Source organism: Procambarus clarkii, chromosome 51 (assembly GCF_040958095.1).
Source record: "Procambarus clarkii isolate CNS0578487 chromosome 51, FALCON_Pclarkii_2.0, whole genome shotgun sequence".
NCBI lineage: Eukaryota > Metazoa > Arthropoda > Malacostraca > Decapoda > Cambaridae > Procambarus > Procambarus clarkii.
In genome coordinates, this window is record NC_091200.1 from 8,659,760 (window position 1) to 8,684,649 (window position 24,890).

Here is a 24,890-nt window from a genome sequence, read left to right on the forward strand (position 1 = left end):
AACAAACATGCCTATATCGGGTTAATATGCATTAAATTTAACAGGTACTTTGCATGTATTACCGCTTGGATTCTGAGGACATTGAACCCTTGCATCAAGGAGCTACTCCACACTGCCACGAACCTCTTTGGAAACGAAATGATCCAGAACGTATTCGTCATATTCGTGGTATTTTAATAGAAGATGACCCTGAAAGGAAAAAGGTAACTGGGTTTAACACTTTTACAGTACTTCATCTCTGACAATTTATCTAACAACACTCGGTCCTGTAGTTAATAGCGAGTGAAAGAATGTTTAGGGTAAAGGTTGTATGGTATTCATGTGCCAGTAACTCTGTATATTATTGATGAGGAATGATGCATACCAGAATCAATGTTCTCATCACATGATAAGGAGTTAACAGTAACAGTGTGTCACTGCTTCATATGCATCTCCCAAGAAACTGTATGTTTGATAATTACTGTTCCTCTACAGTAATTAGATAAATATATACAGAAAAATATATAAGAAAATTCTGCTTAGATTTAAGCAATCAAAGTGTGTACAGTTTGATACAGCTATTCAATATTTTTAAACAAGTTAATTTAAAATTTAAATTTATTAACTATTAAGAGTAGTTTAATACACTGACTCAAGAAAATAAAAAGTTTGATATAGTACAGTATTGTTTTTGTCAAACAGTTGGCAATGTTATTATAAAAGTTGAAGCATTTAGACTAGTATCTTCATTTCCAGTGGGAGTTGCCACTAGTTTCAATTTGTATTAGCTACATTGACTTTCTGTGAAAGCAAAGATTGAATTTAAATTCTACTTATTGTCATTTAAAACTAACAAGTTTAATACAACTAGATGTTTTGCTTATATGCTTATTTCATCAGGCTCTGGAATGACTGCGGATTACTTTTTACCCCCACAGATTGGTTTAACTTTGTGCTGTTGGGAAGATATTATTTGCTGAATGAGCCTATTCTTTTACAGCTTCTAGATTATTTAACTGGTTGCCATTATATGAGTCAAGAGTCTGTTCAGAGTGTTTAAGTCCCAGTTGAAGGCATATCTATTTTTTTCTAGATCTTATGATCGTGATGATTATACTGTCACTTTGGAACATAAAGTATAGTTTTTTGTACGTTGTCAGTTTAACTGTTAGATGTAAAAGCAGTCGTAAAGTTTTCAAAAGAATATGTACTCGAGAAAAAACTAAATCTTATTATAATTAATTATTACTATTACTTTAAATTGTCGTAGGAATTAAACACCTGCAGCTAATTTTTTTCTATTTCTGAAACCTGTAACTACTCCCATAGGATTGAACATTGCTTTTTGTGCCATCTGCAAATGTTGAGTTTCTCTGGAAGGTCATATAAATAAATTGGGAACAATAGGGGTGTAAGTACCAAGCCTCGTGCGTGTGTGTGTCTACATAACACATTCTTTAATCCAGAATTGGTTGAAACAGACAGGAATAGGGAAGCCAGATAAGGACGAGTTTGTTTGTCCTAGATGTGGCTCCTTCAAAACTGCCTGCCTTGCTACCTTCCGCTCTCACCTCTGCAGGGAGGCAGACTATGACAGGTAACTACACCATTTCAACTTTTCTCTGAATGACAATTTAATATAATTTTATTCTTATATGGATTTGCCAAATTAGTTTTAACCATTTTAATGATTACAGTAGGGAAATTGTAGTTCAGTTAAAAAATTAGACGATACATATTGTAGTGCTCTAAAATATATATTGTAGAACAATATACAGTGAAACCTTGGTTTACAAATGCCCTTCTTTATGAATTTTTCTGTTTACGAGCTCAATTTCTTTTAAAAATTTGACTCAGTTTACGAGCTTTGCCTCGCTTGGCAAGTTTGTTGATACACCTATGAGTCAATCTAGCGCGTGGTTCCTGGTGGCATAGGCGAGACGCGCTTCAGTTTACCAGTGCCTCCTGCCTAGTGACAATCGCACTTGAATTCTTTGTAAAGAATTTCATTGTGTTTGTGCTTTTTTGGTTTCTGAACATAAAAGTAATTATTATATGTCATGCCATGGGGACCCAAGAAAGTCAGTGGTAAGGTTCAACCTAAGAAAACAAATGTGAGTATGACGATAGAGGAAAAACAAGAGATCATTTGTAAACATGAAAATGGTATGAGTGTTGTTCAACTAGCTAGGCTGGACGGTGCTGATGTGGAGGAGTTGGTGGAGGAACACAGCGAAGAACTGACCACTGACAAACTCATAGCCCTTCACAAGTAGCAGCAACATGAGACAACTGAGGAAATTTCTTCAGGGAAGGAGGAGGCAGTAGAGAATGTCCCTTCCTCATTAATTAAGAAAATGTGTGCAGCATAGGAAGAACTGCAAAGTTTTGCTGTAAAGTGTCACCCAGATAAAGCTGTAGCAGGCTGTTGCATTAACCATTTTAATGTCAGTGTGATGTCTCGCTACAGACAAGTGTTAAAATGTAGGGAAAAACAAGTGTCTATAGAGTGGCAAGCAGTGAGCCACAGCCAGGTCCTAGTGGTACTCATGCAAAACGTAGGAGAGAGAAGTCATCGCTGCCTGATGTTATAATGGAAGGGGACTTCCCTTCCAAACACTAACACCTCTCCTCCACCCCCCCCCCCCCACCCCCCTCTCCTCGCCATCTCCATCTTCCATACGCCAACAAGAGTCATCAATAAAGATACTATATAACTTGTACATACTGTAGTACAAAATATTTGTAGTATTAGGTATAAAATGTATTTTAAAGTTAATATTTTTGAGTGTGGAACGGATTAATTCAATTAACATTATTTCTTATTGGAAAATTCGTTTTGGTAAAAAAACGTCTCTGGGAACAGATTAAATTCATAAACAGGTACCACTGTATAGAACAAGTGTTCTACAATAAATATATAAATATATATATATATATATATATATATATATATATATATATATATATATATATATATATATATATATATATATATATATATATATAATATTTATTTATATATTTATATTTATTTATATTTATTTATATTTATTTATTTATTTATTTATTTATTCATTCATTCATATGTGATATATATTGTTATTTTAACACTTTGTTGCAATTAAGGAATATACATGTACTGATATGAATTCAATAAGAGATTAAACGACTTAGAACCTACACACAGTGATGTATAAAGTACAGGCATACCTCAGAATGCGAGTTTAATCCGTTCCTGGAGATGCCTCGCCTTCCAAAAACTCGCATTCCGAAGTTAATTTCCCCATAAGAAATAAAGGGAAATGAATTAATCCGTTCCTGACTACCCCAAAAACCCCACATCAAACTAAATTTTTATACCTAATTTACCTAATTCATCTAAATAAACCTACAAAACTGTGTTCCAGTTATTACTTACCTTGCTGTCGAGTGCTGTAGGCGTATGGAAGATGGTGAGGAGGGGGGAGGAGGAGAGGAGTTACTGTTTGGAAGGGGAGTCCCCTTCCATAATCACATCACATAACCCCATGCCTTGTAACACTATGGATACCACTTCTCTCTAAATTTTTCAAACCAGCCCCTGCTTGCCTTAAACTCTTTCTTATCTGCATCACTCGTTGCAGGGGTATTCTTTAGAAGGTCTTCGTGCAACACCCTGGCTTTCTCACAAATAATGGCCTCCGAAACACTATCACCCCTCAACTCCTTGTCGTGTATCCAAATTAATAACAACTTTTCCACTTCTTCAAGTATTTGTGGTCTTTGTGCCGTTAATGTTCTTACTCCTTTTGCCACTTTAGCACCCATAATCTTATTTTTCTTCTTAAGTATAGTGCATATTGTTGATGTGGCTTTGTTGTACTGCCTACAAAGTTCAACAACACGTGTACCGTTCTCATGCTTCCGAATGATCTCTTGTTTCTCCTCTATTGTCATCCTCACATGAGCTTTCTGGCCTTTATCCTTACCACTGGCTTTCTTGGGACCCATGGTGAGATATATAATAACAAATTGTATAGACAAATCACCAAAAATCAAACAAAACACTGAAAATCCGCGAGAAGAATTGATGTGGGGGTAGTCACTGAGCGCGAGACAATGGTAAACTGAGGGGCGGAGGGGCGACGATCGCCGAACCACCACGCGCTAGGTCGGCCTGTACGCGTATCAACAAACTCGCGTCCCGAAGTAACCCTCGCCTTCTGAGACAAATTTTTGGAGTAAATACTGCTCGCCTTCCGAAAACCTCGCATACAGGGACAATCGCATTCCGAGGTACCACTGTACTTAATACACTAACCACACTCTATTCGGGCCTTATCTCTTCTACCCCAATTTCTATTGTATACATACATGAGCCATTCTTACCGGGGCGTGTTACTGCAACATGTAACAAGACCCCATATATTAGATAAATAGTTACAAGTAATAAAATTCAAATAGTATATAGGTAAAGCATTAAGTACTGTTCATTGCAAGCAAATTTTCTTCATGTGTTTTAACCTCCTACTAAAGTCATATCAGTATGTGTGTGTTATGACAAGGTTAAATGAAAAATCTAGTCTGGAATTTATATTACACTCTTATTAGTAAATACTGTAGTCGCATTTATATTTGCAAAATTACTATGGCGTACAATTATGGGTGCATTATTCCTAAGTGGAATAATGTGAGGAAGACTAGGTAAGGGTGGCTTGTTAAGAGGAAGTGAAAGATTGACATGTACATACTGGAAGTTCACAAGGAGTACCTCACATATATTCTTATGAAGTAGTGGGATGCTATTGTTGATCATTTGCTAGTGTGTGGTTGTGTTGGTTCTCAATGATTCTCTTTGGTGTAGAAAATATGGTGAATAGCTGGGTGTCATTATATGGAATGACACTACAAATTTATGTGTCTTGATATCTGTTTAAAGAAAGCATCCTAAAGACATTAATATTTTATTAAATATGTTTCAGATACCAATGTGTGGAATGTGGAGTATGTAATGCTCTCCTTCCTAGCCTACAACGGCATTTTACAAAGATGCATCATGCACCATTTACATCTGACTGCTATCTTAATCTTCCTGTAGAAGATGATAAAGAGGCTTGGGTAAGTTTGTATAACTTCTCATAGAAGATGTCAAAACAACAACTGTGTGATGAATTTTTATATATAATTTATTGTATTAAAATGGAAATTACTCTGTTGGGAGCATATTCATATGACATCCCTCTTAATTAAGAACATATATTTTCCAAGTGTTGGGCTAAAACTAAATGGAGTCAGGAAAGGAAGTGACTAGTTCAAGTGAAGGTACAGTATTTCATACTAAAGTAAAATACAATGGCTGAGATTGTTTATTTATATGGTATACTGTAATGCATCATAATACAGTGTAGTAATGTGGAACTATAGTTAACAATCAGCCTGTCCTCTCAAATTGTCACAATTGACAGAAAATGATGTACTAAATTGCATGAACCTAACTGATGGACCCACTCATAAAACTATTTGTGAGCTGCTATGATTTATAGTACATCATATTTTGTCTGTTGGGGATTTTGGCATCAAAATGTGATGTATTATTCAAGAGGACAGGTTGATATTAATGAGGGGTTCTTTCCTTCTTCCCCTCTTACATATACTTGCTGAACCTGCTTTATAAGCATTCTATTTATTGTATATGAGCTTCATCTGTTTCTCTTGTATACCAAAGAACTCTGGCACAGGCCTATCCAACAGAAGATTGGATGCCAAAAAACTGTTTTAAGTGAGGTGGTGGTGGTGGATACCAAATTCATCAGTAATTCCAAAGCATCATAGGACACAAAGATTGTTGGGAAGATAGCACACTATGAGTGTACCTCTCATCCTCTAACTAAACTTCTGTAATTACTTAGAAAATTTCACACACTTACATGAATAATAATTTTAATATGTTTGAAATTGAATTTGTTTTGAAAGGTTGAAAAGGTGATCAATCATCAGCAGAAGCTAATCAGAGACTGGCAAGAGAAGGGTTGTGTTGATGCTACCTCTGAATCTGTACTATCTCCGTCAGTAGCATCTCCACATGCTGCTGCTGTCAGAACTTCTGGTGGCACACGTCGCTCTCTGACCAATCTTATATCTGTCTCTTCTCCAAGTAAGTTATGCTAAGTATGCTTCTAATTTTCATACTGTATTGTATTACTTAAATAATGCAGTTGATCATACGTATATCACTGCTTTGTGTGTGTGTGTGTGACTGTGTGGGATAAACACTTGTAACTTTGTGTGAACACCTTCATTGTTGACAAAATTGTAGTTATCAGTGGTATCTCTATTTTACTCTTGATAAATATCAAGTATTTGCTTGACAATTATAATACTATTTGTTTATTGCTATCACACTCAACCAGAGTAAAGAATTGCTGCCATTGATAGTTTTGCTTCAAGTTGTATGCTAAATTAAAAATGACCTCCACGTGTTTTGATTCTAGCACAATGTCTTCAGTATTGTTTGTCACTGTGGTATTGTTACTGTATATGCATGGAAAATGTTTGTGTCTGTGAAATGACAGTTCAGTCTAAAAATGTGTATTTAACACTACATTAACTCAGGGAAATTTTTTTCACAAGAGAGAGCTTTCCTCTAGAGACCTACCTGACTATGTTCAAGGAGCTTTATTAATTCTCACTGATAAACCATTTTACTACATTTTCTTAAGTAAAATGGTAAATAAGAATGTAGAAAATTTTATATAATTTTTACCCACTACCATCATAGCATTTTCTAGGTAAACTTAGCAGTGGTCTTATTTATTCAATATATTAAAACAGCTGTGTTATGTAGTTTTAAATTTTTGAGTGAAAGAAAAAGTTGTGTATTCCCAGAATACATGGCCTCTGCCATTGAGAGATTTTATGAAGTCACAAAAAACTCCCTAGAAATTAATGGGTTTTATTTTTGTTAATTTGAATATCCCTTAAGTATAATAGTTAATTATGAAAATCTAATCCTTCTTCCCATGTTTTACATGCTGCATTTTTACTCTTTATGAAAAGTACTGTATAGTATAAAGATATTTAATGAAAACCCTCCCACTCCTTCCATCTGCCTCTGGTGCACCTGATCCCCCATCCACTAGGTGAGAGTTCCCCCCAGCAAGGTGTTGTTCTACACGACTCTGGCAGTGAGCGTGGTCGCTTCGTCTGTGACACTTGTGGATCAGAGTGCCGATCAGCTGCTGGACTCAAGAGCCATACCACTGCTATGCATCAAGCCAGGTCTGCTGATATGACTTGTGGTCTAAAGCATTCAGGTTTTCATTGTTAATACCATAAGTTTTATTTAAAATAGTTCTGAAAATTTGTATTGTAGCTTGTAATTAGTTACATGCATTTTATAGTATGAAATAACAAGTATTGAATAGAATTAAAGAGGGAGGGAACAAGGCTTTTAAGATGAAAAAATAGTAGTATGCATATTTTTGCTCGCTCCTAAATTTGTTTCAATGAGATACATCGGTGTGATTCCTCACTCACTCACCTGATACATATCTAACTATCAAATGTTGAAGACCTAACTTGGACAAATTTCTAAAACAATTTTGAGCAGTTTTACTTCCTAAATAAAGAAACCAGGTTTTCTGCACTTTATATTTTAAGTATGTGAAGACTAAAAGTAGCTTCAAAAAGTATATACAAAAGGAAACAAATCTAATAATCATGTACAAACAGTACTACTTAAGAGTACAAAAGTAATACATAATAATAGGCTCAGTGTGTGTGTAAGATATGTAAATGTCTTCCAGGTCATGGTGTGGTATACATTATAGTAGGGCCAGAGAAAAGCATTATCTACACCAGTTCCTTTATAATAGAACTCCTTTCATAATTGTAAAGAATCTGATTGACATAACTTTGTAAAATTTGTGGGTTTTCAGCTCTTAAATATTTTCTTAGAGAGGTCTTTCATATTTAACACCTTGTTGGCATCTCATTTTTTGTTTGCTACTTTCTTTTGGTTTCAACATGTCTTGTCACTGGCTACGTGGAGTGATTTGTTTATTGTTTTGTTTTATTCAATTGACTGAATAAATAACAAAGCGTTATTAATTGTGCTACTCTAATGCTTGTATTTTACTTAATTGCATTGTATACACTCATTGACATTTTAATTTGCACCAAAATACCACATTTAATCAATTATTTAATTTTTGTATCAAGCTGAATGGGTGAAATTAAGTTGAGGCGATTACAGGTACAGTTGAGTGAATTATTACTAGTATATATATTTAATGTAAAATGTGTATGAAGGAAAAAAGTGCCAAAGGGAGTGAAGAAGGCATCACAAATTAATCTGAAGCAGTGTGGACATATTGAGAGCTTATGGTTCACTAAAGAATTAGTATACCTTAAAGGAGTAATATGCAGTGAGTTTAAGTTATGGGGTACATGGTGAGTGCAAAGTGAGCACCATGTGAGCATCAAAGTGAGTGCAAAGTGAGCACTTTGTACCATGTGCCCATATTATGGGTACATGGTATAAAGGTGAGTGAAAGTGACCAGCTGAGGACAAGTGACAGTGCACATATGACAAAGGGAATGAATAGGTTAGAAAATCAAGTTGGGTTCAGCTTCCAGAAGGGCTATATGGTACAGTTTACATGGGGGATTTGTTAATAATTATTAGATAATAACCAAACTGAGCACATCATCATTGTAAGAAACAATTAGTCAAAAGCATTGGCTGTATGTTAAATCTTGGCTTTAAAAAGCTCAAAGGTCAAAGTTTTAATTTAAGCTTTTAAGGAGGAAGTATGGGAAAGAATTTTAAAAAATATAAATATAGCCAGTGACTTTGCATGTTTGAAATTTTTCTGGGGGGAGCCCCTACAGCTCCCCGGAGCTTACCAGGCTGATATGCTAATGTCAGACTTTGGTATCAGTCATGTGTACGGAGTTCTTATATGCCTACTGGGGACCATGAGCCAGAACCTGGCCCCCTCAGAGAGGCAAGGGAAGCAATGGCCTATAGAAACCCCCATGGAGGAAATGATAAAAAGACTAACAGAAACGCCCCAGCACCAGAGGCCAGGGACAAGAGTGAAACAGGAAGCATTCTATGTCTGCCATCGACTGGGTTAGGCACCCAGAAAGGTAGGCGTCCCAAAACAAACCCCTATTCTGGTGAAAATCACAGGGTTTTTCCCTGCGTTTTTGGGTGGGGGAGCCTCCTTCGCCGCTCCCCTCCTCTTCTCCGGCATGAGCGGCTCTGGCCTGCCTTCCGCGGGCGGTGCTCCTGGTTTTCTCGACTACGGGTGCACGTTTCCCTGGCCACCTCCGGCGGCTCCGTTCACATAGGCTTGCGTCATGGCCCTTCAGCGCCTATGTTCTGCAGGTGAGTTGGTGCGGTCTGGCGTCTCCTTCGTCCTGACGCTGTTTTTGTTTTTGGGAGTATGAATGGGTGTACATACGTACTTGAGATCGTAGAACATAACAACCGAGGTGCCTGCTGCAGGGTTATTGGCCCATACGTGGCAGCTCTTGTTCTCACCACCCGATTCCTTCCTCAGATCACAGGTGACTGCAGGAGGCCTCTTGGCCCATACGAGGCGGCTCCTGCCTGTACTCATCCTGCCCCTCTCCTATGCTTGTCCAACCATGCTTGAGTTCGGGGCCCCACCTCCACCTTGTTCCACGGTGCAACGGTGGAGGTGCCTGTTCGGTGGTACGTTTTCCTGTGTCGAGGGTGTTATGTGCTCGCTTACTTGTGTTTGCGGGGTTGGGCTCTGGCTCTTTGGTTCCGCCTCACCTGTCATTCGCCTGACGTGCATATTATGTGCCTCCAGCGCTCTCTCGTCTCTACACTTGGTGCTGTGTATGGAGTCAGCCCAGGTATGGGCTGCCTAATGTGTTCCATCAGTTGCCTGTTACACTGCACACGTTTCTTCTAACGTCCCTGTGGCTCTGTTGGTTACTCGGTTTCCACTTATGTCCCCTTGTTGTATGCCACTCGTGTTACAGTTTATCTTTATCTACCCTGTCACTTCCTCTGGGAGTGTCGTGATGTTTTGCTGCGGTTTTGATACTGCGGCTGCGTATGGGGGTATGGTTGTGGCATTTTGTTCGGCCCTTCCGTGCTCCTTCTGGCGCCTTCCTTGTTTGGCTTTTCTGTTCCCTTGATTTTTCTGGGGCCCTCCTTCCTTGCCGGTCTTGCTGTATCAGGCCTGGTTTTTCCATGTTCCTTGGATTCTCTGTCCTAACCTCATTGTCCTCGCCTAGTTGTGCTGGCTGGGGATGAGCTTGGGCTCTTCGTCTCGCCCCTCGCCTATCATTCACTTTGTTTCACTTCCAGAGCCTACTGGGCTCTTCTCTGCACTGGACGCTGGGTGTGGGGTTGGCCTCCGCCACTTCCCTTCCTCATGCATTCCTCCTGTCTTCCTGTTTCACTCTTGTCCCTGGCCTCTGGTGCTGGGGCGTTTCTGCTAGTCTTTTTGTCATTTCCTCCTTCACACTGTTGTGTGATTTGTTTGTGCCATTTGGCCTTCCTGTTGCCAGGTTTGGTTTCCTGTTTTCCTGGCTTGCCCTGCCTGTTGGTTTTTTCAGGGTCTGGCGATGTCCCTTCTCTGGTGTCTCACGTCGGACCCGTGGTTTTAGATCCCCTGGCGAGCTGGCTCGTGTTGGGGAGTTTTCTGTTCGGCTGACGTTCAATCTCCTTGCTGGCTTGGGCTTCCAGCTCTGCTTCCTTGGTGGTCGCATCCAAGATCTTCCTGCGGCTCCGCCTCTTCCTAGGCTCGGATGACCCTTGGCGGGGCTGATTTCGTTCTGCCTCGGGTATCTCGCGTCCGTTGGTGGTCAGGTGGCTTCGTAGTTGGTGTCCCACCTGTGTGCTTCTTGGCGGCAGTATGGGGTGTTTTGGCAGTCCTTCCTTTTCCTTCTGTCCCTTCTTCGGTGGCTGCGTTTGTTGGCGTCGGCTTGCCTTTTCTGCTGGGGGGGTTGGGGGCCGTCGACTTGCTGCATACTGTCACCTCGTTTTATGTGGCGCTGGCGCCGCTTGAGCCGTCCTGGTCATTGGACAGAGTGCTCTCTTTTCGTTCTTCTCCTCGTTTTCTTGGGGCCCCTTCGGTTCCGGTTTGTTTTTTGATGGCTCTTTTTCCAGTTGGCATTGGCCTCTGGGGGTCGGGTAGGTGAGATTCATGCTTTCCTCCTGCACAGGGGTTTTCTGCTCCTTCGGTCGGGGTGATCGATTTGGTCGTCTACTGCCTTCTCCTTCTTTTCTGGCGAAGAGTTTTTCTGCTGCTTTCCGGAGGGGTCCCTGGGTTGTTGATGCTTGGTTGGTTGGGCCGGGGGTGCATTTTCTTTTTGTCCGGTTGCGGCTCTCCGCCGTTATTGGCGCGCCACGGCTTCTGGGTCCGTGGACGCGCTTTGGGTTACTCCGGTTCCCTTCTTCCCTGTTCCGGGGTGCGGGTCTCCCAGGTCACCCGCGGGGTTCTTGAGGCTTGCTAACCTGCGGTCTATCTCTGAGCCCTTGATGTCCGCAAGCTCGCGACTCTTGCCGCCATCTTTGGTATTGTGTCCTAGGAGGACACTCGGGCACTGGGTATTTGGCAGTCGAGTAGGGTCCTTGGCCACTCGTTACCTTGTACACGTTCCTGGGCCCAGTCGGGCCTATGTCGCTTTGGGTCCACGGATGCGACCTGCTGTCTCGACTTTGGGGTTGAGTAGTGTGCGGCGACCGCCTCCCGGGTCTGTCCCTTTTTCTTTTCCTCTGTGGGTAGTTAGCTCCGGGGAGCCATAGGGGCTCCCCCCAGAAAACCAGCGTTGAATGTAATGAAACACCATTTTCTGGGTGAGTCCCGGAGGCTTCCCCAGCAACCCTCCCTTACCTTGAGGTTACCTTGAGGTGCTTCCGGGGCTTAGTGTCCCGGCGGCCCGGTCGTTGACCAGGCCTCCTGGTTGCTGGACTGATCAACCAGGCTGTTGGACACGGCTGCTTGCAGCCTGACGTAAAAGTCACAGCCTGGTTGATCATGTATCCTTTGGAGGTGCTTATCCAGTTCTCTCTTGAACACTGTGAGGGGTTTGCCAGTTATGCCCCTTATGTGTAGCGGAAGCGTGTTGAACAGTCTCTCTCTCCGGTCGGCGTTTTTTTTGCGTGTTTTGACACCCAGCCTCAGAACTGGGGTGTGGATCGCCGGCACGGTAGGTCTGGGGCTACCCCTTCCCCATCCCAGGGAGGGGGGGTTGCACAGACATCGGCGTGACGACAGGTGACATCATACTAGTTTGCTCGTTTTTTGTTTTGGGAGTTCTATCCACTCATTCTGCTTTTGGTTGCAATTTTCACCAGAATAGGGGTTTGTTTTGAGACTCCTACCTTTCTGGGTGCCTAACCTGGTCGATGGCAAACATAGAATGCTTGCAATTACACAGGGGTTTCTATCGGCCATTGCTCCCCTTGCCTCTGAAGGGGGCCAGGTTCTGGCTCGTGGTCCCCAGTAGGCCCATAGAACTCCATACACATGACTGATGCCAAAGTCTGACATTTGCATATCAGCCTAGTAAGCTCCGGGGAGCCTCCGGGACTCGCCCAGAAAATGGCGTTTCATTACATTCAACGCTGGTTTTTTAATTTCATATATATTAATTTATTGCAAAATGTGATAAATTTTACTATACATATATTTTATCAATAAATAGGCCATTTCTTGTCACGCTCATTAACTGGATTAGCATCATATAATGCAGCCCGCTAGAATACTTTAGGGTGATAATTCTCGCTTTGGATATGATTCGAAGCTAATGCAGGAATTATCTTTTTTTAACATGGCTGTTAACATGTTTCAGGATAACACAAACTAATTCCCCTTGAGTATAAAATACATTCTATGCATACAGTATTTCATAAGTTAGGTGTAATAGGTGTGTGTTTTGGTAGTTATTTTGAGATAGTCTTTTTCTTGTGACTCATCAATGACAATTTGCTAATAAGTGATTTCTTATAAATTTGTTGAGAAGTAATGCCTTGTATAATTTCAGCATGTTTGTTTTTTCTAGGTTCAAATGTCATTATTGCCCATTTGCAAGCAATAGTGAAGATGCAGTAAAACAGCACAGCAGTGTCAAACATCCCAAACTACAGAATGAAGTACTTGATGTATCACAGCGGTGCAAAGTCCAGAAGAGTGATGATAGTGTAGCCAATAATGAGACTGTAGGAGAGAGTGACTGGGAGAAAATTAAAGCTGATATTGATGATGATGATGATGATGATAAGAAATCTATAAAAGAAGAAATACTTCATGGAAAAACTATAGTTAAAGTAGCCCAGGTTCCAGATTCAAGTGGAAAGGGAATACATAATATAGAAGTGAAACCAGATGTTGGTGAAGATACTGTAGAAGAATCTTCAGATGTCACTAAGACATTTAAGTGTCCTTTCTGTCCGTTCACTATAAGTACTGCATCAGGCCTTAATCAGCACAAACGTACTAAGCATGCAGATACACGTTTGTTTATGTGTTTACATTGTAATGGACGCTTTAATACAAACATTGATGCACTTCGTCATCATAAATGGAAGCACCAACAGTTAAAGCCAAATATTAACCACCTGGTTTGTGACAGGACTGATGAGGATGTAATCAGAGGGGGAGAGCTTAGCTCTGCAGAAAACAGTGAAGGCTCTGTTTCATCAATGCCCATTACTGGTAGATTAATCAAATTAGGACCTGGTGCAAAACCAGTGAGATCCAAAGCAAGAAAGTCCTTTACAAATCCTTCATCATTTCCAGTTCCAGTATCTAGTCAAGTGCAAGAAATATCTACAAATGAATTATCAAGCATAAGCAGTCCATTTTCTGTACCATCAACCAGTTGTGAGCCAGAGGTCGGTTACAGCTGCTGTCATTGTAGCCAGCGGGCAAGTAGTTCAGCTATGGAGGAGCATATGAAGAAGCAGCATAGAGACCTACCTTACCAGGTACGAAAGGAAGAAGGTGATAAGATCTTCACTGAAGTATACATATACAAGTGTATACATTGCATTGCAGAAAGTATATGTCATGCCCAAGCAATGGATCATTGGATTCAGAACCATCCACTAATCGATTTTAAGATTAAAATGGTTTTACGACATTCTGGAGAAGTTTCAAATCAAGTAGTGAGTAGCACAACTGCTGATAAAGAACCTCCACAAACACCTTTAGATGTATCCAAAAGTGATCCTCTGTCGCAAGATGCAGATATCAGTACTAGTGACAGTGGAATCGGTGCGGGATCTGCATCTGTTGGCTCGAGTTCTGTCATTACAAGCAGCTCCGAGAGTGTGAGTATTAAACCATTGCTTTTATCAAAACGAAGAGGAAGTGGTAAAGACATGAAATCACCAAGTCGGTACAGTATAGACACTGAGGAAGAAGAGACAGTTGAAATCTCTGATATAACAGAGGATGAGAATGAATCTCTTGTACAGTCAAGTTCAGAAACTGAAAATGAAGATTTGATATACAAGTGTGGGCTGTGTAAGAAGAGCAGTGAGAAGTTAGAAGAGCTTAAGGCACATATGAAAAAAGTAAGTAAGGGTAATGAATATTTAATTAATGTAGCATGTACTTTGCACACCAAATCTTACAATTTTTTATCTAATTATTATTATGCCTTTTAAGAAATGTTATTTAAAACAAATTCTTTCTAAAGAATTTGCTTTTATTTTATTAGATCCATGCAGATAGACCAGTAAAAGTGAAGAAATTACGAAGAGAAGTTTTTGAAGAGCTTTTTCGAGCTGAATACGAATGTGGTTATTGCAGCGAACGTGGCCGTCACCGCTTCATCAATCGCCATCACAAATCTGCTCATTCCAAATTGCCTATTAAAATAACTCGCTTGCCATCAGCTCCAAGAGAGAATATCTATTTCAGGTTCGTTCCATATTTTATTTTTAAAGATTATTTGTGCTTACCATAATTTTGTTAAGATGGAATCAAAATTACAGATCTTAATGTCTGAATTAATTATTGCTGCTTTATAAATACTAAACACACAAACATTGAAACAATATTAATAACAAATAATTTGTGTGAAACGTGTTTATGTAAGAATGCATAGAGGTGTTTGTGAAAGTATGTACAGTACGTGTTGTAAAAGTGTGTACAAGGTGTGTGTGTGTGTGTAAATGTGTGTATGAAGTGTTAGTGACTATATCTGTAGAAATTTTATGTGTAAAAGCATGCACCTATATGAAAGTGAAGGTGTTTGTGTGCCTGTATTTGTATATAGCAAAAAGTATGAGGTATGTGTGTAGTCATGGAGGGTTGGGGTGGGTTTTGCTTTTCAGGCTGTTCCCCATCCACTGCCAGTTCCAGTATCTTTGAGATTCTTTCCTTACATCAAAGTCCATCAACTGTTCTCCATTGCAAAATTAGGGAAACAAAATAAAAACACACTTTTGTTATTTATAACAGATGCGATGTGTGTGGGCATGTGGTCAAAAACTTGCAGTCCATTCGTCAGCATATTCGCCGCCACCATCCAGAGGCTGAAGAATTTACATTCTCAAAATTGACTTTAGGATCTCCAGTGCGGCCTCCTATTAAACAGCCATTTAAGTGCAATTACTGTGGTGATGTTGGCGAGACAATTCAGGAAATGCATACTCACCATGCCTTCTTGCACTCACATCTGGAGTGTAGTATCACAAATCTTTTGGATGAAGCTTTATCATCTGTTCACACTCCATCCACCAGTCATAGTTCTGGAGAAACAAAATCTCCAGCATTTGTACCTGTGCCTGCACCTGCAGTCAGTAAAAGCTCCCCAGCACAAAACAGGGAGTTGAGTAGCCAAAAAACTTCTGCAGGAGCACCAGTTATCCCCATGGGAGCACCACTTACCCCTGCGGTAGGACCAGTTGTCCCTGTGGGAGAACCAGTTGTCCCTGTTGGGGAACCAGTTATCCCTGTGAGAGAACCAGTTACTCCAGTAGGTAATCCAGTTATTCCTCTAGGAGAACCAATTATCCCTGTTAAACCCCCAGTTATCCCTGTAGTTAAACATAAGAACACAGCTAGAAAATCAATGCAAGTACCTTTGAGACGTACAGTTGCCATGAAATCAACAACTAAACTGCAACCATCGGCACCCAGTAGAAGTGATGATGATGATAATGATGAGAGTTTCAGTTTTTACCAGGTACCACAGTCTCCTCTTCAGCTAGAAAATATCTATGCTTTTGTAAACCTTGGTGCAGGAGTTCCTATGAGGCTCACAGTGCAGCAGCTTGGAAGACTCTTTAATTTATGGCCTCGAGTTACAGTCACCAATATTAAAAATACCAGGAAGATGACTTAAACCAAGTCAGGTCATGTTAATATGTAAGTAAAACAAATTGTCCCTTATGGATAGGATAATACAAAATTTCACATGGGGAATGAAATTACCCATGGGATATTATTTAGAGTATTAAATCCCAAAGATTAGTGATCATTCAATTGTATGCTCTCAGATGTGCTACATGCATGGTAACTTAATAATTTGACTGAACTATACGTATATTTAATTTTCTTTCATGGGGGGGTCTTACAGTGTTGCAAATTGAAGCCCCAAATCTCAAATTGCTTAGTGATTTTGTTTATAGCACATGCACAGAAAAGCATAATTGCCAAGTTGCTTTCATAAAAAAAAGAACTTTTATAAATTCTTGCTCTTTTAATATGTGAAATGGTATTTAACCATAAAAATAAATGGATTGTTTATTCTTTTTGCAAATTGAATTAGAATAATATGTCTTCCTCAAAAGATTTAGTAAATATTACATTCTTAGTGTAGACTGTTTCTGTGATAATTACCCACCTTCTCTCTTACCCCTCATTTTCTCCCCAAGCCCTTCCCTTTCCTCTGCATTATCCTCATTAAATCTTTCTCCCTCACTCTGCCCCCTTTGTTTCTCGAATCCTTTAATTCTTTCTCCTCCTCTGTCCCAATCCCCCATATCTGTGGTGTAGTGTGTAAGTAGGTCAAAGGATTGTCTCTACCCTTCCTCTCTAGTTGTCTTTATTTTGTTTTAACCACCCTACTATTTCAAAACCTGCTCTTCTCATTCCTAACCTCCCTGCACCTCTTCAATCCTCCCATCACCCTACTCCGCTTTCCCCCCCTCTTTCTCTTTGTCTCATTTACACTCCTTTCTTCCTTCCCTCCCAATTCTGACAGCTTTGTCTCCCTATTGCTGTTTATTTTCCCTTTCCTCTTTTTGTTTTTTATGTAAATGTCGGAAGACTGGAAAAATTGCATTTGGCTTAAGTCTGTAGTGAATACTCCACTGCTTATTCTAGTAAATCTGGAGGAAACAATTCTCAGTGATTATTATTACTTTCTTTACTCAATGCTTTCTCTTTGAAAATAAGTTTGTGTTGAGTTTGCAATGTGCCCAGTAATAAATAGTTGAGTATTTGTAACACTTGAGTTTGGGGGGATATTGCTCAAGGCCATTGTACTGTAATGCTATCTTTGATGTGAGACCTGAACTGAAAATTTTAATGAGAAGCAATGAATTTGTAAGCATGGCTGCATAAGACACAAATTTAAAGCAAAACAATTACACGAATGTACTTGATTGGTTGACTGTGGTGTAGTTTTTGGCCTTCATTCCTGAAATATAAAGTTTTCATTAATTCACTCTTTTTATAACTATGAATAAATTTGTGGTACAAATATAGGAAGTGTAATTTAAAAGTTCCTAGTTTAATTTGGTTAGTTTTTATATCAAGTGAAAAATAGTGTTCCAGTTACACTTGTGTACTCTAGTACCACTGAATGTTGATGGCTCATTATAAAACAGAAATTAATGCAATTTTGAAACGGTTATTAGTCATGTAATTAGATACCTCATTCCAATGTAATACAGACTTACAATAATTTATCATTTTGTTAAACAACATGTAAATATCAAGTATGTCTTGTCCTATATTTAATTTAAGGTTATTTAAATTTTAAAATATTCATTATTTAAGCTAGTACAGCACTAAAAGAATTAATCAGGTTCATGAGTTGACTGCTCTCTGAATGGTGCCTATTAGCTCTGAGTCAGCTACAATTGATTCATATTATGCTGTATTCCACTTTTTGGACCAGTTTTGTGAAGCAGTTAACTGTAGGATCAAAATGGCATAGATGAGACATTTTGTTACAAATCATTTATTTATGATTGAATGCTGTGTAGTTGGAATTATACACAAAATTTACACATTCACTAATCAAGTGCGGCTCAGATTTGCTTTATTTCTTCACACACAAACCATTCCTCTTTGTACCTTTTTTCACATTCATGACACAACTGTAGCATCATTTGTATGTTCCATATCGTAAGGTCAGTAATATGATTTTTCTGTACATAAAATAAAAATAAAAATATTTTAGTTGAACTTGTGAAGTTTTATCATTAGTAACCTTACAAATTGATAGTTGCTCCTGGCCACCCATTGGAACATTACTGATAATAAATTTAAGATCACAGATCTTTCCTCTCCCTATATATTCAGATTTTTATCTAATAACTGGTATGCTTGCATATGAACAGAGGAAAGGTAAGATATTGTAACAAGTATATTATGTCAGCAGTATACTCGCTCCATATTCTCATTAGCTTATGTGCAGGTACTCCCTTCCTTTCTAGACCGTTGTCATTGTGATGGGGCTTGGTAGGCGGCTGCCGGAGTGTGATGCTCCATGGGACAGTCCTTTGTCCTTTGGAAGCCTTATGCTCCTGCTTCTGTCTTCACTAATTATGCTGGAAGTCTTTTTTTTCCTTTTCATTGTTTCATTTTCTCCCCCTCTTCTTTCTAATTGTCATTTCCCGCCGACCTTTTGCCAGTCTTCATTATTCGTTCGGACATCTGTTTTGACGCCCGGGTGTTTGGTGGAAGTGCACACACTCGCCCATAGAACTGTGGTACCCAACGTCGTGAACGAGGGAACGCTTTTATGGTCAATCCTTCTCTCGTCGCTGAACCTGATCTCGACAGACTGACGGTTCTTAAGGTGGCGATTGTGGGGCGTATACTCTCGACGCACCCCTAGGGGGCCCCAGCCCATCTCTTGTTGGATGTCCTATCCTCTAATTGTGGCTCCATGATGGGTACGGGGCTCATTCGTGAATAAAAGTATTACCTCGTTTCCATGCCGCTGAATAATGATTCCCTTATACCTTCTCAGGCTCGTGGGGTGGGCGACCAAGCCCCCGAGTTGGACTGTGTTGGAAGACCGGGCTCAATTGCCCCGCTATATTGGGCCCAGACCTAGCTCCTCCTTTGACCCTCCTGACTACTCCCCTTGGCTCCCCTCATTCCTCTGGTTGGGTCGAGCCCCAAGCCCCCAGTGGTGACCACCTCGTCCCTTGGCACGGCTCAGTCTCTAGTTGTGGCTACTGCGCCTTTTAACCCCTCTCTCTCTGGGGGTTCTCAATGCTGTCCTCACCACAGCTGCACTCGCTCGATTCCTTCCCTTCCCGTATTGATGCGTATCAAGCTTTGTTTGGTCCCGCTTCGTGGGCCAAATACTTTGATCTCCTTCCTCTTGATTCTATGGCTCCTGACGATTTCTCCCTCCATAGGTACCTTGTTGATTCCTCAGATGCCTCTGTTACCTTCAACCCCACCCATCTCGGTACACGTGTCGTTGCTGCTCCTTCACCAGATGCAGCCTCCCACTTGGCCGCCTTATCCTGCCTTGGGGAGACCCCTGTTCGGGTCTCCAAGAACGCTCGGTTGAATGCCAGTGTTGGCACTATTCTCCTCCCACCCCATGTTGCAGCCGGTGTTCGGATCTCCAGGACTGCCACGAAGATATTCGGCATATCCTCGAAGCCCAGGACCATTCTGTTCTCTAGGTAGACTCGTTTACCCGTCCCCCTCGTGGTCGTCGCCGTCAACCCCTTCGGGTTATGAAGATTACCATTGATGGTAGGACCCTTCCGCCCTCTATCATTCTTGCTGGTGCCAGGTGCTCCGTCCAGGAGTACATTCCCTCTCCTCGGCTCTGTAATAAGTGCTGGAGGTTTGAGCATGGAGCCCTCCGCTGCTCCGGTACTGTCTGTCTCTGTCCTGTGTGTTGGGCCAAAGCTCACTAAGTCGGAGTGGGCTTCTCTCCAGGTTCGCTGCCTCAATTGCAGTGAGGCCCACTCTACCTTCTCCCGCGCCTGTATACAATACAAGTTTGAGGCAGTCGTCCTCAACTTGAAGCACCAGGAACGTTTCTTTTCCTGGGGCAAGGCGCCAAGTTCGCCGTCTCTCATCTTATTCTATCGTCTCTTATGCTCGCGTGTTGTGCTCTTCCTCTCCTCGTCCTTCCCGCCTTCCTCAGTCTCACAACCGTTTCCAGGCCTTAGACCCAGACATGCCCACCGCCGCCTTCTCTGTTCCTCTTGAGTTCTGTCCCGAGGGGTCCCCCTCATGGCTCTCTGTCTAGAGTTCCCCTTCTTTCTACCCAGTCTGTCATGTCTCCTGTGTCTTCTTCCTTATTCCTCCGATCCTCCTTCCCATCCTTCTCTTCCATCTCTTAGCTCTCCACGCCGCCTGTCAGTGCAGGCTGATGTCCATCGCTCTCCTAACGGCCGTCGTGTTTGCTCTTGTTCTGCTTCTCCTGTTGAGACGCTTGAATCTGTTGCCCAGTACATTGTTGCTGGGGCTCCTATCTCTTTGAGTCAGAAGCGAAAGCCTGGCCCCTCTCCTTCCTCCTCCCCAGCGGGTAAGAAGGCTTTGCTTTCTTCCTTGCCCCCTACCTCTGACGCACTCGCTCCATCCCCTCCCATTTCGGTGGTTGCATCCCCTGGTTCCTGCTTTGGAGGTTTCTATGGTCCCCCGCTTGATTGGTAATTTAAACAAGATTAATAGACACCATACAGCAGATTGACAGCACATATAAGAAGACAGCAATGATCACAATGATAAAGATGTTCAGATTGGGTACATAAAGGTTGGGAGATTGGGTAGCAATAGATACAGTGCAATTTTAAAGCAAAAGGTAAAAAACTATGAAGATGAAATTAAGTACTTTTTAGTATTGTTTTTGAATGACGCAAAAGTTGGACAGCTTTACAATTCAATAGGGAGTGAGTTCCATAGACTGGGTCCCTTTATTTGCATAGAGTGTTTACACAGATTAAATTTGACTCTAGGGATATCAAAGAGATATTTATTTCTGGTGTGGTGATAATGGGTCCTATTACATCTGTCCAGGGAGAGTTTCAGAGCAGGATTTGCATTTAAGAACAGGGTTTTGTAAATGTAGTTGACACAAGAGAATTTGTCGAGTGAGATTATGTTTAGCATGTTTAGGGAGTTAAACAAGGGGGCTGAGTGTTGTCTGAAAGCAGAATTTGTTATTATTCTGATAGCAGATTTTTGCTGGGTGATGATGGACTTGAGGTGGTTTGCAGTGGTTGAACCCCATGCACAGATACCATAATTAAGATAGGGATAGATTAGTGCATAATATAGAGAGAGATGAGAGCAGAGTTAGGTACATAATATCTGATTTTATTTATACATAAATAACGTTTATGTTATACCTGTATTGTTATACATTTATAACATAAGGTACATAATATCTGATAATATTTATAGTGGCATTCTCTTCCAATATACTATTTCCACCTTAGTATATTGGAAATGTGTGTGTGTGTGTGTGTACTCACCTAGTTGTGTGTGTGTACTCACCTAGTTGTGCTTGCAGGGGTTGAGCTCTGGCTCTTTGGTCCCGCCTCTCAACCGTCAATCAACAGGTGTACAGGTTCCTGAGCCTATTGGGCTCTATCATATCTACACTTGAAACTGTGTATGGAGTCAGCCTCCACCACATCACTGCCTAATGCATTCCATTTGTCAACCACTCTGACACTAAAAAAGTTCTTTCTAATATCTCTGTGGCTCATTTGGGCACTCAGTTTCCACCTGTGTCCCCTAGTGCGTGTGCCCCTTGTGTTAAATAGCCTATCTTTATCAACCCTGTCGATTCCCTTGAGAATCTTGAATGTGGTGATCATGTCCCCCCTAACTCTAGGCTAGGCAAGACTAGGATAGACTGTGTGTGTGTGTAATTACCTAAGTGTAATTACCTAAGTGTAGTTACAGGATGAGAGCTACGCTCGTGGTGTCCCGTCTTCCCAGCACTCTTTGTCATATAACGCTTTGAAACTACTGACGGTCTTGGCCTCCACCACCTTCTCACTTAACTTGTTCCAACCGTCTACCACTCTATTTGCGAAGGTGAATTTTCTTATATTTCTTCGGCATCTGTGTTTAGCTAGTTTAAATCTATGACCTCTTGTTCTTGAAGTTCCAGGTCTCAGGAAGTCTTCCCTGTCAATTTTATCAATTCCTGTTACTATTTTGTATGTAGTGATCATATCACCTCTTTTTCTTCTGTCTTCTAGTTTTGGCATATTTAATGCTTCTAACCTCTCCTCGTAGCTCTTGCCCTTCAGTTCTGGGAGCCACTTAGTAGCATGTCTTTGCACCTTTTCCAGTTTGTTGATGTGCTTCTTAAGATATGGGCACCACACAACAGCTGCATATTCTAGCTTTGGCCTAACAAAAGTCATGAACAATTTCTTTAGTATATCGCCATCCATGTATTTAAATGTAATTCTGAAGTTAGAAAGCATAGCATAGGCTCCTTGCACAATATTCTTTATGTGGTCCTCAGGTGATAGTTTTCTATCTAGAACCACTCCTAGATCTCTTTCTTTATCAGAATTCTTTAAAGATTTCTCACATAATATATAGGTTGTGTGGGGTCTATGTTCTCCTATTCCACATTCCATAACATGACATTTATTAACATTAAATTCCATTTGCCAAGTGGTGCTCCATATACTTATTTTGTCCAGGTCTTCTTGAAGGGCATGACAGTCATCTAAATTTCTTATCCTTCCTATTATCTTAGCATCATCAGCAAACATGTTCATATAATTCTGTATACCAACTGGTAGATCATTTATGTACACAATAAACATCACTGGTGCAAGAACTGAACCCTGTGGTACTCCACTTGTGACATTTCTCCATTCCGATACATTGCCTCTGATTACTGCCCTCATTTTTCTATCAGTCAGAAAATTTTTCATCCATGATAGAAGCTTACCTGTCACCCCTCCAATATTTTCCAGTTTCCAGAACAACCTCTTATGTGGTACTCTGTCGAAAGCCTTTTTTAGGTCCAGATAGATGCAGTCAACCCAACCATCTCTTTCCTGTAATATCTCTGTGGCTCGATCATAGAAACTGAGTAAATTCGATACACAGGATCTTCCAGATCGAAAACCATACTGTCTGTCTGATATTATATCATTTCTCTCTAGGTGTTCTACCCATTTAATTTTGATTAGTTTTTCCAATACTTTCACTATTACACTTGTCAATGATACAGGTCTATAATTGAGGGGGTCTTCCCTGCTGCCACTTTTGTAGATTGGAACTATGTTAGCCTGTTTCCACCCGTCTGCTACGATTCCTGTACACAGGGATGCCTGAAAGATCAGGTGCAGTGGAATGCTGAGCTCAGATGCACATTCTCTCAGAACCCATGGTGAAACGCCATCTGGGCCAGCTGCTTTGTTCTTACCGAGCTCCTTGAGCATTTTTTCCACTTCGTCTCTAGACACCTCTATGTGTTCTATGTTGTTCTCTGGAATTCTTATTGTATCTGGTTCCCTAAAGATTTCATTTTGTACAAACACACTTTGGAACTTTTCGTTTAGTGTTTCACACATTTTCTTTTCATCTTCCGTGAATCTATTTCCCATTTTCAACCTCTGAATATTATCCTTTGCCTGCAATTTGTTGTTTATGAATTTATAGAATAGACCTGGTTCTGTTTTACATTTGTCCGCAATCCCTTTTTCAAAATTTCTTTCTGCCTCTCTCCTCACTGCCGTGTAGTTGTTTCTCGCATCTTTGTATCGCTGGTATGTTTGGGGGTTCGGCCTCTTCCTGTATTGATTCCATTTTTGTGTCTTTCGGTCTCTAGCCCTCTCGCAATTTCTATTGAACCAATCCTGTTTCCTAGTTCTGCATCTCTGTTTTGGTATAAATTTTTTTGTGCCTTTATCATATATTTCACAAAACTTGCCATACATCTCATTCACTTCCTTGCCTAGCATCAAGTCTGTCCAATTATACTCACTAAAAAAATTTGTCAAGGTCACCATAATGTCCTCTCCTGAAGTCTGGTTTTTCAACTGCTTCAACCTCCTTATTTTCTTCCAGCTTATAACGCATTGCATACTTTATTCCCAAAAAGACATGGTCACTTTTACCCAAGGGAGGAAGGTACTGAATGTCAAATATCTCTTCCTCCTTCCTGGTAAATATCAAATCTAGCATGGAGGGAACGTCCCCTTCCCTCATCCTCGTAGCTTGTTTAACATGTTGATACAAGAATGTTTCCAGGATGAGGTCTACAAATTTACAGGTCCAAAAATCTTCTGTTTTAGCTTCATATGCTTCCCAGTCTATGGATTTCAAGTTGAAGTCACCGACTATCAACAGTCGTGATCTATCGTTATCCGCTCTCGCTATAATCTCTCTCATTATTGTTATAAGACCTTCACGTTTACTATCTAGCTCCTCCTTTGACCATGTGCTGCTTGGCGGTGGACTATATGCATTTATCATAATTAGTTTATCATCCTCATAGCAGATCTCTAGTGCTATTATGTCAACTTCTTGTGGATTGGCAGTCATTATTTCCTTCACCTTTAGGTGTTCTTTTACCAGCACAGCAACGCCACCGCCTTTCCTAATTTTTCTGTCCCGTCTCCAAATTGAGTAGCCCCTTGGGAATATGACCTCATTTAAAATTACATCTTCAAGTTTTGTCTCCGTGAGTGCAACAATGTCTGGTGTCTGCAGCTGTATTACATCACTTAACTCCAG

General features: G+C 40.7%; 1 protein-coding gene across 9 annotated transcripts in view; it reads left to right on the plus strand.

Moving 5' to 3' along the window:
* LOC123774609 (uncharacterized) overlaps positions 1-18,384 on the plus strand; it is a 178,182-nt gene extending 159,798 nt beyond the window's left edge. For 8 of the 9 annotated variants that reach the window (XM_069303937.1, XM_069303938.1, XM_045769067.2 and 5 more), the window contains 8 exons: positions 45-203; positions 1,446-1,576; positions 4,944-5,079; positions 5,935-6,115; positions 7,101-7,239; positions 13,015-14,530; positions 14,677-14,879; positions 15,423-18,384. In XM_069303937.1, coding sequence (XP_069160038.1) covers positions 45-203; positions 1,446-1,576; positions 4,944-5,079; positions 5,935-6,115; positions 7,101-7,239; positions 13,015-14,530; positions 14,677-14,879; positions 15,423-16,308 — 3,351 coding nt within the window. In that variant the 3' untranslated portion in view covers positions 16,309-18,384. Of the gene's footprint in view, positions 1-44; positions 204-1,445; positions 1,577-4,943; positions 5,080-5,934; positions 6,116-7,100; positions 7,240-13,014; positions 14,531-14,676; positions 14,880-15,422 lie in introns of those variants that run through there. The other variant, XM_045769069.2, reaches the window with a different exon arrangement.
* Positions 18,385-24,890: the final 6,506 nt, after the last annotated feature.